Source organism: Melozone crissalis, unplaced genomic scaffold (assembly GCF_028551555.1).
Source record: "Melozone crissalis strain CALT ecotype California unplaced genomic scaffold, PUWL_Pcris_2 ptg000002l_1, whole genome shotgun sequence".
Lineage (NCBI taxonomy): Eukaryota > Metazoa > Chordata > Aves > Passeriformes > Passerellidae > Melozone > Melozone crissalis.
Window position 1 is genome coordinate 13,995,874 of NW_026535780.1, and position 14,712 is coordinate 14,010,585.

A 14,712-nucleotide genomic window follows, 5' to 3' on the forward strand; every position below is an offset into this window, starting at 1 on the left:
CAAAATGTAAATTTACTTGTGTGTTATTATAATGTAACATAAACATTGATAATGGTTCTGGGAAGTACATTATTTGCAGAAGTAAAACATATATGTTAACACAAAGTACTCGATTTTTGAATTTTTTACTCTTAATAGGAAAAGGCTCTCCTGCTCTCCAAATTAATTGAAGTCCATAAGCAATTCTATCCTCAGGGGAAATCATAGACTGAAGAACTCTACTTTCATACTACAGAGCAATACTGGAATAACAGCAACGTTCCCTCATCATGGTCTGAGCTTTCTAAAATGTTATTTCTATGTAAATAGGAATGTTGGACTATAGCTCTAACTCTCTTTTGGCTTTCTGCAAGGATCAGTTTAAAATAACTCCTCATAAATCAGAAGATAGGCTTAGTTATTCTTCCAACACCTAAGCAAGATGGGAGTGGTCTTGAATATATGATCTCAGATGCTGGAATGAGTCTAAATGTTCTCATTAAAGATATGTTTCTCCTTTATTTTCAGAAGTCATCAAAACGACACACTAACAAAGGAAGACTGTCCTGCATTTCTTTTTTTTTCATTTGTTTCTACTCATTCTGAAGCATGCAGATGGCATATCCCTAGTTTATGTACACAAAAGAGTTCACAAGATCTAAGATGAACTGCAAATAGTTAAGAGTGTCTTTGTGACCACAGTGAAATCAATCAAAGTTTTTTTGATTGATTCAAAAAATCACTTTGCCAAGACTATGAAATTCCACTAGGAAAGCAAGAAATTCCAGTTCTTTAAAGTATGCTTATAAGGGAAGAATTTTACTCTTAATTGGGGTTTGTATGTTGATTTACTGAACAGAAGTGTCTGAATACACTGGGAAGGAGTAGTTATAGAAATTTACATGGCAAACATGCTGATTCTAAACCATGTGTTGGCTGCAAATGCATGAACATACATAAAAATAACCCCACCATCACAAAAAAATCTCCTACCCAATAAACAGATTATTTTATACTTGACAAAATAAGGATTCTTTTGCATGTCAAACACATGGCAGTAAGTACTGAAAGTGGATTTCACTTTTCAAAATTCTCAGAGGATGGATTAATGACAACAAACTGTGTAGTTGTAAACATCTAAGCCCATCCACAAAGAAAAACAGACACTTTAAGAGATCAGTTAATCTGGTCTTTAAATACCTATTTTTGCATAAAATGAGTTTATATGCCCATTCATCTCAAGAAAAAGTGTTCAGAAGTAACAACAGTACAAATATTTAAATACAGTCAGATTAGTATGTTCTCATATATTTGCACAGCCAAGAGACAAGAAAATAAATTACACCAACAAAGTAGGATACTCCTGTGGAGACATGCAAATATAATAGGAAGGTAGTGATAAGACAAAAGTATATCCTAAAAATAATCTAAATTTATAAAAACCTATATGACATACCATCTTTCCAGTGTTATAATACAAGGAGAGGCTTAATTTTTCTTTTAATGATACTTTAAATACATATGGCTTCCAGGTTGGTTGATTGGTTTTAAATTTATAAAGACAGCAGGTTTGTTTATTTCTATTTTTTTAATTTTGGAGAAGAAGGAACACTGGTGCACATCTCCTATGTGAATAAATCTCTCACAATCCTAAATCTATTTTTGATCACATGACTGGATGAAGCATAAAGAGTAGCATCAGAACTCTGTGAAACCAAATCAGAGATTATGTCAACACCCTGAAAATAGTTTAGGCATCCACCTCAGGATTTCTGCTCAAGCTCATGCTTTTTTCCTAGTTCAAGACACTTTAATACAAATACATAATTATTATTATAGAATTAGAGAATGGTTTGGGTTGGAAGGGATCTAAGGATCATCAAGTACCAAGTACCTGTTCTAGTACCTCACCACCCTCAAGGTAAAGAACTTAATATCTAATCTAAACCTACCCTCCTTGACCTTAAAGCCAACCCCCTTTGTCCTGCCTATGTAAAAACTCCCTCTAGAGCTCTCTTTTAGGTCCTCTTTATGAAAAATAAAGGTGCTACAAAGTCCCCACAAAGCCCTTACTTCTTCAGACTGAACAGCTCCACCTTTCTCTCCCACTCACTCTTTCTCTGTAACTTTTTCTAAAATTAGAAGGCGCAATATTTTCTGTAAAGGAAGATAGATCTGAATGCTTCATTAAGGAGAGAAGTCTCAGTAATAAAAGTAAGAATTTTTTCATTACAGATGTGTGAGCTAATATTCAGTCAATAGGCACACCAGAGACATGCACACTTTTCAAGCAGCCAATATAAAGTGAAAGGAGTTCTGAAATATTTTCTTGAAGCTTTGGACCAAAATCGTCTCTCATGTAAGGTAATGAAGATTCTAATACTTACAGGCAAAATTTTAGGCACACATAAAGACTAAAATATTGTCTTTTTTCTTTTCTTTAATAAAAAGGCTGTGTAATTATGTATATTTTTCCAAAGTCTTATGTGCATGTATGCAATATAAGCAGGCATGCTTCATGCAAACACTTGTAAGAAAGGACTGAGTGACAATTCCAGCATTTTATACTTCAGGATAGGCACTGCATTAAAAAAGGGCCTCAAGCAAAGAAGTTTTAGGCACATATGTCATAAAAAAACCCACTTAGAAGTAAAATTTTAATAACAACCTAAAGTACAGCAAGCTCTCAAACACTAGAAACAAAATTCATTTTGAATTAAGATTGTTCAGTTGACCCAGTTCCAGCTTCATTGAAAAAGTGTGTCTTGAGGGCCAAATGAGAAAAAAATTCAAGAAGGAAAATTTGCTTGTACAATATGGAAGCATCAGGGTAATACAGCCATGTCAAGGATATTTGTTAAAAATACTTGTCACCTGAAAAATTCACATCTTTGTTTTGGTTGTGCAATAGCATTTATGTAACAGAAGTATCCAGCTTGTCCTTTCTATATTTTGTAAATTTTCAAATAAAATATAAACAATATTTCAAATCCTGAGTACTAAAACACCACTGTTCTATGCAAAGCAGGCACTCAGGCTGCATTATTTCAACTATACAGAACAATGGAAACAGCCCTTCCTCTCTCCAGAACTACTCTTATTTTATATTCACTATCACTCAGCTAACGGGCATGGAAAACAATATGATAACATCAAAGCCATTATTTCAATATTATATATACAGCCCTACTTAAATTACATCTGAAAAAGCATAATACTACAGGAAAACCTGAGGTTAGGTTATCTGAGAAATAAATAAGAATTACATTTTCAACTGCTTTCTGAAGAGGCAGAAAAAAAAATTGTTTGGAATACAGTGTAGAAGTGATTTTGACTTGTGCAGAACCAGTAATTCATTAATTATTCAAAATCTTCAATATGTGGTGATGGCAGATGTTACTCACAACCACAATTTCTAGTGACAGAAATGAGTATTGTATATGTTGGACTTCCAGCATTGGCTGTGCATATGCACATATACCAAATACATCATGCATGATAATTCCAGTTCATCTTTGGCACATGTCTAACTCATTGTACTTCCTCTAGAAGCACATCTGCTGCCTAAATGCATTGAACTTACTACTCACTACTCATAAAAAGGTCAGTTACCTTTTTTTTTTGCATTTGCATCATATTCTCTACTCATACTACTCATAACTATCCATTGTAACAAGAGAATTATCTTTATTTCTTTTTTTTAAGATTCTGATAACTCATAACATCATTTTTTTTTCCCCCAAAAGTTTCATTGGCATATGATTTAATTTCCTGTAACAAATCTTAAAATCTTCTTGCCTTCTACCATCATAATTTCTCCTGTAAGGCAGGAGGAAAAAGAAACGCTGGTTTAATAGGGAACACTCAGTAGCAAGATTTTTTCTCCCTGATTCATTTTTTCCTGGCCATTTCTAAGATACTAAATAAAGTCAGATATCAAAAAGCATAAGGCAAGTACTCTTATAGAAGAATGGGGAAAGGACAGAAAAATTATAAAGGCTTACAAGAAAGTAATAAAGAACATAGAGAAAGATAGAGAATGGAGATATCCATAGAACTGTAAAATTTTGTAAAAAAATAGTTAAGTAGAATCATCAAAACATATACATTTCCTCAAACTGAGAATATATGGTTAAAAAATTACAAATGCATAGAGACATTTCTTCTCTTTAAAAAGAGAAATTTAGAGTCATAAATTTTTTTGGAATCCAGAGTTCTCTTGAAATTATTTTCATAAGGAAAGCAAAGAAACACTTGTGAGCTGCTAGATAATGACTACAGCCATCCATAAAGACTTCCTGGCACTATTTGAACCTGAGTCTGCTAAGCAATTTTTTCCTCCAACTACTGTGTCTCTTTTTGCAACTGTTTATTTTTCCTAAATTTAATTTATGACTTACAAACAGTACTAGAGGTGTTTTTCATTGTTTGCACATGGTACTCATTTGTTTCTCAGGGGCATTTAATTATGATGTATGTTTATTTCTGCAATAAAATGAATGTTGAGAATAGAATAGAATAGAATAGAATAGAATAGAATAGAAATGATAGGATAGTTGGAAGTGACCAACAACAATCAATACTAAACTGCCTGACCTCTTCAGGGCTGACCATAATTTAAGTCATATTATTATGCACACTGTACAAATGCCTTTTAACATTTGGCCATATGCCTCTTAACCTTTCTTTAGACAGTAAAAGTATGCTATATAAACTCTCACAAGAAAATATTCTAAAATATCTCTCATGATATATGCATATACACAAATAAAAATTCTAAAACCTTAATATATAAAGTATGTAGTTGATACAAACTATAGAACAATAGGACTAAAAGCATTACTAAACTTGGATTCACCATATGAAGAAAAAATCATAGAAAACAAAAATATGTCAGATTATCCTCTATTACTTTAGTCATGATGAAGTCAACAATTCTTAAATACCTAAAGAGGGAACAAAACCCAGAAACCAAAACGAAAATTAAACAAAACAAAACCCCAAACAAACAAACAAAAAATCACTTGGAAATATCATATTTCTACCATGTCTCATTGTCTTCTTATTTCCACATCTGAGAAATACAGATCATATTAGAAACTGTGATTGTAGCATCAAAAGAATTTCTACTAAATCTCAGCATTTGAAGTTCCTAGGTTTAACTGAATGAAAGGGGTTAGGGATCTCCTTTTTCTCCACCCTTATTCTGATTTCAGGACACAAACTTTCCTGAGTTTAACCACTTGGTTTCATTAGAACTAAAGACCCAAAAGGTGCTGTTTTTCCCTACCAGCTATTCTACCTAAATATATTTTTCATTGGCCTGTCAAGGTGCATCTTCAAAGTAAGCTTCTCATCCTTCATCTACTTCCTCCTTCTACAAGGTTTCAGTGTTCCAATAAAATGAACTCTTCTGAGTCATCTCCTTAGTAAAAATATTAATATATTACATGCTATCTTGTCCTTACTCAAGTTCTTTACATACTGACATTCACTTCAAAATTTATGCTTTCATCCTATCTTATATTTTATTTTGTAAGGAGGGATGATCACGAAGATGTAATACAATTATATAACCTTTCTTTATCTGATTCAGTATGAGTTCTCATTGATGGGGAAACTATAATAATGTACAATATTCCTCAAGAGATCTCAGTACTGCCTTAAAAAATAATACTTGTACTTCCCTAACTCTAAGGAAAGTATTTCACCAAATGCACCTAAAGTTCCTTTTTCCAGCTAATAAGGTTAGAGAAGATAATAACCAGTCAGCTTTTGACATAATTTAAATTATTATTGAGATCCAGGATATATATATAGTATAGCAATTTACAGCTAGCAGTTGAAATTTTGGAATATATAAACCTCTAGTTCTCTCTATACATCTTGTTCATGCATGAACTTCCAAAAAATTTTTACAAAACAAGAGAGTATTCTTATTGTCTATTTATTCTGAAACACTTTATTCACAGAACAGTCCCGTGGAAGGTCAACAGTACTACTCTTTTTCTGCAGTTATGATTTTGCATCTATGATAATGTATCATAAACCTGCACTATTTGGGTCTTCCTAGTAATATTCTCAAAAAAACCTGCAGTTAGGTCTATACATACAATAATTTTTTACAATTTCAACTATTCACACTTACATTTAGTAAGCTTTAGTAACTATATTTAGGATATTAAATTTTGTCTTCTCAATTATGAATTAATTTGCATCACTTGGGAGTGAAATTCCTAAATTAAAAACAGCAAAAAAAATTCCAAAGGAAAAAGTAATTTTTAATAGCTATTAAATAGAGATATCATTTTAAAAGTTATCAATATAAAATTTTTAAGTAGTAATTCTTAATTCCCCAGTTATTTAATGTGCAGAGTTTTTAAACTTCTATGCATAATGTATTGTCAAAGAGAGGTTAAAATACTTCAATAATAACCTATAGGAAATTCTACAGAAATACCTCTGGAACACCCTTCTGTGATAAAAATCCTTCAAGTCAATTAACAGCTATCTTACATTCACAAAAATTATCAAATATTGGTGTTTACTGAGTAAAAATGGTAAATTTTTACTCAGAATAGGAATATCCTTTAATAGCATGCACACATATACTGTTCCATGACTAACAGACACAGTAAAAAGTTTTAAAGTTTTGCATAATGAGTGCTAGCAAAACCAAGACTTTCAGTGTTGCATGAGGGAATAAAATGCACATGGAACTAGATGTGGCCCTTCTTCTCCACTAAGGTCTACACAAGTCTGATTTCAGTTGTATGTGGATGGTCATGCCTTTTGGTACCTGTAGTACTATTTTATGATGTGAAAAATTAGCATCCTAACATTATCTTAGCAGTATCTTGATGTCTAAATTATTCTCCTTTTTTTATAATCTAATGTTTAGCATTTTATTTTAATAAAATAATTTAGAAGTACATGCTGTACCTGTATTTTGTACAAAGGAATAAGTCACAGAAGAAAGGAATGTTGAGAAAACGGTGGAGTGCACATTGCACTGTAACAACTCCAAAGAGGAAATGGGAAAAAACTATATATGTGTCAAAATTACTGCCATATTTAACTGCCAGAGTAGTACATTCTTAAATCTTTAGATTAGAAGATATTATTACAGATCCTCTTATACTCCCTCATAACTGAAAATAAGCCTGTTTTTTTTAAAATTTGCCCAGAGATGTGATGTGAGTACACAGCCACACAACTAGTACAAACCAAAATTTTGATTAATTTATATCAGTCAGTAACCAGAAAATACTTCAGATCTCCACTGAAATTAATACAAATGAAACATAAACGCCTATTTAATGATTTCTATTTTATATGCAAACCAAAGACAATGTTTGTTTTTCATTTATTCTATTTAATTATATATTTTAAAATTCTGAAAAACTTCAGCTCTCCTGTTTCAGAAGGTGTTAGTAAAAGTTAGGCGTGACACTAGGTGACTATCCAGTAAGACCACAGATTCCAAATTAAACTGTCCTTACAAAACATCAATCATACAATAAGACTTCTACAAATTGCTTGGGCTACAAAAGGTGCTTCTTATCAATATATTTGTTTCTATAAATTTATAAATTTTTCATAGACAATTGATTAACATGAAGCACATAGCAAAAATTCAAAATGTAAAATAAATTGTATTCAACAACATTAGCCTGCAAAATTAAGCTGATCTTTTTCTGAAGTTGTGCATGTTTAAAAACATACCACATGCAATTTTTTTTCTGAATATCTGCTGGTTAAATTAAGACATTCCACCGTTTCTTTTTATGAGCTTCATGTTTCAGATATAGACATTTACTTTTAAGACAGCAAACAATGCTACTTTTATCCTCCAAATGTTGTTCATTATGAATACTTTAGCATGCAGATTAGATAATCTCAATATAAGAATATATGAGATCTTTAGTTTTAACACTTTGATATTTGCTGAATATCCTGGTGTTCTAAATGTTGCTTTGATCATTGATTTCATGTTTGATAGAATGAATATGTACAGATGTTTAAGAAACAAAATTTTGCTGAAGATTTAAACAGATGGGAGATGAATACAACTGCATCACCTATTAGTTTAGAACAGCAGCTATTTATAAAGTACATTCTTAATGCTATGGTTAATTATATGTAATCACATATGCAGAATAGATTAATAGTCTAACCTGAATTCTCTAAACTTTCATAAGATATCTCTTACACTAGGCTTCACTGTGAAATATAATGATGCAAGCTATGAAGTCACGTCAAAAAAAAATTCCTTACACGTACATTTTGTCTTTTTATAAATCAAATAAATTTAAATAACCAAGACAATATTATTACTAATTTCATTTTTCTATCTGACTGCCCTGCTAGAACTCAAAGTTAGACAGATTGAATCCCTTTCCCATTTGGTTCAATTACATCTCCTAAATGGATACCTGAACTTTCATTTTTAATTAATACAAAATATTCTTTCATAACTACATGGGCACAAGTAAAATAATATCCAATACCTCTATGAGTAACAACTGCAAGTTCTTTAGTTCTTTCTATCTGTTCAGCATTTCTTGGTCGTCGTCTTGTGCTTTGTAAATTTGCTTGATGAAGAGAGAGTGTTTCCATGTAAGTGGCCGACTCCAGAACTGATTTTCTTATTTTCATAGCTTGTGCTCGTTGTTCTTCAGCAGATTGTCTACAGGTGGTCACTGCACTGGATACAGCAACATCAGCAGATGTGCTAGCAACAGTAATGGCACCAGTAGTGGCTGCAATATGCTCCTCTAACTCACCAGTGGAGGCAGCTTTGATGAAAGTAGAACCTGTGGGACACACAGTAGTACTGGATGCTAACTTTTTCTTTTGAATTGTGTTTTCTTGATAAATCTAAAAGATTAAATTTCCCTCTGTTTAACATAGTAAACACAACTGACATGAAAAGAGGAAAGTCAATAGGCTTTATTTAAAAATTTGAAGCAATCAGAGCATTGTTCAATGCTAGTGAACATTTTGTAATAATAGTGATAATACATGTCAAGTTTTAAATGTCCTCAAAACTTAAACTTTTTTTACCAGTCATAATGACAACACATAATTTCCACCCCTGCATGTTCAATCCTGAACCAGCATGCCTAGATCAAAATATACTGCTAAACTATTGACAGGGGCCCCACACTTTGAAAAGTGGTAACCATCCCATTGAGCAGTGAAATGCAGCATTATGTAGTAACCTAAGCATCAGAAAAAGCTGCCATAAGCTACTAATGCAGCTACTAATAAGGCTGCCAGATATGCTGGTTCTCTTCATCAAAGCTTGACAGGGCTCTAAAAGCCAATTTAGACTTGACACGAAGCCAAGTGTAGAGGAATAATAAGAGGTACCCATTTAAAAAAAACTTTTCAGCATTATTATTTGTACTTAAGATTGTAAAAAGGTCTCATATGAAATTTTCTTTTTGCTCTCTGATTTCTGTAATAAACCAAATTATTTTACTAAAAATCTTCACGCACAAAATGTTTGATAAGCTAAGAAAAATGTCCTACCTGTGAAAACATTGTTAGCACTTTTAAGGTCTCTAGTATTTAAAATACAGAGCAATTTTTTCAATATTTTATTAACATTTTCTTCCTCCCCCATCCCCCCCATTTGGTTGCAAATGTTTGGAAGCCAAGTCTCTCACCTGTGAGCATTTAGAACATCTTAACACAGTAGAAATTCCATCTTGACTGGAACAAATAAATGACTGGGCAATGAATAACAAAATTCACCATAAAAAATTGCATAATCAAAGCTGATGTAGCATGCACTGTACTATGTTTTACTAATATCTTTAAAACATGGCTTTTTTTAATCCATCATAATAATTAGGGGCGCTTGAACAGTCATTCAAACAATAATATTCCACATTTCTCTTTTTTGTTCTGTGCTCTCCTCTCATACTTTGAGTCTTGTCTTTTAAATGTAGTGGGTGATGTCAAGATGGAAAGCAACAAGAGTTTTCATACTATTAGAAAAATCTGTCCACTAGAAAATGGAAATACGATTCCCAGAGAAATTAAGCATTATATAGTATATTTAAGGCACAAGGTATATCAGATCTCTTGACAGAATTCTCAAGTTTTCTGTCGAAAATAATGGAAGAGATACTCATATCAGAAACAGTCTTACTAATAAAGTCTCTTTTGTTTACTGCAGAAATTTTAGGATAAATGGTTTATTTTATCATACTATTAAAATATTAAGATAAGAGGATATGTTAGCTTTATCAAGACAACAAATGAAGCTGATGTGGGTGCATATTATTTTTGCTATCTGATATTTAATGTCTTAACAACTGTTCTGTAGTATAGCACTTCTAAATCATAGTGGTGGTTTCCCCTGCAAAACTAAAAAACCTTAGAAGCACCATGTAAGACTCCGGGTTGTCAGAGACCAAACCAAAAACCATTTACTATCCTATAATTGCAGTGGCATAAGTAACTAAAATAAATCTAGACATGTTTTATTCTTTATTTCATAATAAAAGAAGAAAATTGTCACAATATGCACAATATCAAAAGTCTGGACTACTTACGATGCAGTGTACAATAAATTTTGACAGATTGGTACCAAGTTTAAAACACAGAAAATACAAATGCATGGCCAAGAGATATTGTGGAACAGAAAAATGTTGTTTAAAACAAAGAAAACAATGTATGTTATATAACCACTGCTATTAAAACAAAATCTATGTGAATATATCTTTATCATGCATGCAAATGTACAAGAAGAGGCATTCACCTGCTTCCAATATCAAGGTCAAAGCAAAACTATATTCAAAACCTCCATCAAATGGCATGATTTATCCTATTTATTTAAATAGGCACAGCACTTTAAATGAGAACAACTTAAAAGAAAGTTTATCTCTAAAGAAAACCGCAAGGAAAATTAAACTTACTTAAAGCTATGAAGCTTACACACTAGAAAGTACTGCTTTGATACAGAGAAAATTTTTAAACAGAAAGTTTTTAGGCTTCCCCTTCCATTTACACTGAAGAACTCATGCAGATGATCAGTAAAGTTAAACAATATGGCTTGATTTACATGGAAGATTTTGAGAGAAAATTAATGTTATGTATAAACAATCTTGTAAGTATCAGCTACTGCACAGGGTAGATCAATGTTTTCCACAAACAGTAATCTGCAAAAGTATGAATTTTGGTGCATTTATTTTATAAAAACAGTCTTAGACCAACTGAATCACATTTGTTGCAAGGACATTTTAATATACTCTCCACTTCAATCTTCTGCAATCACATCTGACATTTCAGTTTGTCAAGGAGATTATTTTAAAAATTACATTTTTCTATGGGATAAAGAAATACTCCTTTATTATTTTACTTTAATATTCTAGTTAAAATAAATTAAAAAGAAAAAAGGGAAGAAAAACTTTTAATGATAACTGGCACAAAAAGGAAGAAAAGAAGACTGAGCTCTGCTTTTTGGGAAAAGCTTCAACCATACAGTCAACTGAAGTCAACTCAGAGGCAGAGCATCACTTTGAGCTCACAATCAGCCACTGAGAAAATGTGAAGTTTGAGGAACTGCCAGGATGAATCATATGAGGAAGCAGCAAGGACATGGGGTCAAGAAAGTATAATGGCTGTTTAGGATACGGGTTCGCAAAGAAAGAGAACCTGACCAACCCACACCAAAACACTCTGAGACCTACTAGACTGGACCAGCATTTCTCTAAGCAAGTCTCTGTGGAAGGAGAACAGATGAAAGCCAATAAAACAGAGGACCTTTAATGTGTCAAATAAGTCTGCTTACACAAGAAAAGATTCAAAGCAGTGTTTACACTTAAAAACTTGTAACTCTGCAGAAGTGAAAAAAGATCAAGTTGATGATCTACAGAGAAATTCAGTTCAGAAAACTAGTCTTAACAAGACACCACTCAAAAGTGTTGCAACCGTTAAAACTTAGGATAATGCAAACATATGGGAGACCCATAAGCCTTTCTATTTATATAGAGAGTGGAAGTTGTTCTTGATTCCAGGATCATTTTTAGTAAAGAGAAGAGGCAAGAGCCTTTGACATTTGCCTGAAACAAAGCTCCAAAAATAGATTATGAATCTGTGCTAGATGCACACACTTTGCATATGCAATATGCTACAAGTATACACAGGGTTCCTGTTGTAAACATGATACCAAAGGAAATTTACCCCAAATAAACTTATAGTGGAAGTTCAATTACCAATTAATCTAGTGCACTAACTTTTTATGAGTAATGCCTGAGGGAATAATCCAGGGAGGTAATAAATACATTTGCCCACTTTGAGAAGCATTCAGCAGAAACAAAAATAAGGCAAAAAATGGTATCTAACAGAGTGAAAACACTTGTTGAAAATTATATTTTTATTTTTCCTTTTAAAGAACTCTGACTTTGGAAAGTTTCCTCTTCTCCAGGTTGAAAAAGCTCAGGTTTCTCATTCTTCCCTCACAGGGTAAGCACTCGAGCCCCCAGCCATCTTGGTGACCCTCCACTGAACTTGCTTCAGTGAAAAACTCGTCTTCCCCGTCATGAAGCCCAAATCTTGAGGCATTCTTCCAGCTATGGTCACAGAAGAGTTAAGACAAAACCAAAAATCTTTCCCTTTGAATTTACTGACCACATTCTTATTAACTCAGGATGCTTTTGGCATTCTTTCTTCCCAGGGCACGCTGCTGTCATGCTCAGTTTGCTGTCTGCCACAACGCACAGGTCTATTCAGCAGAGTGCTTTGCTATCAGACACTCCTGCTGCCAGGGGCTCTTCCTACCCAGCTGCAGGACTTTACACTGACCGCTGTTGAGTTTCACAGGATTCCTCTTAGCTCATTCCTCCAGCTTGTCTGTGTCCCTGTGGCAACCCTGTCCTCAGCTATATTGGTTGTGGGTCCTTGACTGTAATGACTGACATTGTGGTGTCATCTGCAAAGCCAATGAGACTGCTCTCTGTCATTGATTGAAGCTCATTGATAAACATATTGAAGAGAACTTGTATCAGAACAGACACTTGTAGTGTTGCACTTGTTACTGGACTCCAGGTAGAAAGTCTGGCCCATTTATGACTACTTTCTAAATTTAATTTTTTTTAACTTCAATGGTTGAAGAACAGATAAAAACATGCAAATTTTTCATAAGACCAAAAGAGACCTAAGGATACCATCCAACAGCTATCCTAATTCATAAGAATTCAATTTTATGATTAATTCCTAAAACCATGTTGAGTTCAAAATGTGAAAGCAAATCAGAATATTCACTATCTTATTTATTCAGGATGTATAATGTTACAGGACTTTATTAGTTCTTGTGACACATATGATCCAGCCACAGACTTCCCAAATAAAGCTAAAAATCCTTAATGTAGATGACCCCACATGGGACTCAGACTACAGGAAGATGTTAATGAGGTCACTGACATGAGGTCAGCCTGGGACTTTTCCTGTATATCTTATTAGCAAGAGGCCAGTCTATTTTGCAATGGGTACTTGAGAAAAAAGTGTAAACAGTCTTAAACCAAAAAATAAATTCATACCTCATTAAAGGAAGAAAGAGTGTTACAATTATAAACAGAATTTTTTAAAAGAGTAATAACTATATTCCACTTTCATTCTTTCCAATGTTCAAGGACTTTTATTCAAGGCTTATTTAGCTTCCTCACTTAAAACCTTCCTATACTTAACTAATTTTGGAGTGACCCTAGCATCCCATTAAGAAGATGTTTTTTTTTTTCCTATCTTAATTCACAGTTCTCTTTGATGTTCTCTGTCATTAAATATCTGATGCTTACAAAAAATTTCCAGTAGAGTTAGAAACCTAATTAGAATAATATATTCTGGATCTGTTAAAGGAATTTTCAGGTTTATGTAGATATAGCAGCTTCTTCGATTCTTTTAACATATGTCATTCCAGACATATTATTTTTAACAATCACTTATTTTATTCTTCATAAATTTCTAGTATCTTTACCTGTTCTTAGTATTAAATTGTAATAGAAAATAAAGGAAACATATACATAAACATGGATTTTAGAACATAAAGTTAGTATTAATGGCAGCCATAAAATATTCTTCTGACAAAATCTGTTTTCACCTCACAGCTGTTCAGAAAATAAATGAAAGTGTGGTTTTACAGAAATACAATAAAATCATGGTTGCAAAGAAATACATGACTGAAAAAGATAGGGTTCAAAACAAATTTCTAGACTTTAGTTCAAACAGACAGTGACTTATACAAATAGCAAAAACTCCAAAAGCTTTCTAACCAGAAGTTTAAAAAAATCCTTTTGGTTCCTTTTGTTTTGATATTGTCCACATTTGTGGGACTAGAATCAAAATTTCATTTTTATTTCCTTTTGGTACCAGTATTTACCTTTTTCCATTATTGCGTTCTCTTATGATTGTTTTTTAAGCTTGCTTTTTTTTCTGCTTCCTTTTCTCAACCTCCTTTTTGTTATATCTTTTTTCTATTGTTCTGGACTGTTTATGTAAATTTAATCAATTGCCATAGTAAGACATATATCAAACATTCTGAAAGTGACAATTAAGCATCACCTGTAAATTTTCAGAGATGCAGGAGGTATGTCATACTTCAGTATACACAAATGCATGTCTTGATGATCTTCCATATGCCTCAGTGAATTTAAGAGCCCTTTACATTTTTAAGCAGATATTGAAAATATGGTAAATTTTTTGCATCTTAATTTTGTCAAAATG

At 32.7% G+C, this 14,712-nt stretch overlaps 1 protein-coding gene across 4 annotated transcripts in view; it reads right to left on the reverse strand.

The window, feature by feature from the left end:
• CSMD3 (CUB and Sushi multiple domains 3) overlaps positions 1-14,712 on the reverse strand; it is a 586,421-nt gene that overhangs the window by 343,371 nt on the left and 228,338 nt on the right. For 2 of the 4 annotated variants that reach the window (XM_054288554.1, XM_054287746.1), the window contains exon 7: positions 8,490-8,795. The exons of the other annotated variants lie outside the window; for them this stretch is intronic. In XM_054288554.1, the coding sequence (XP_054144529.1) occupies positions 8,490-8,795 (306 nt within the window). The remainder of the gene's footprint in view (positions 1-8,489; positions 8,796-14,712) is intronic. 4 annotated transcript variants of the gene reach the window in all.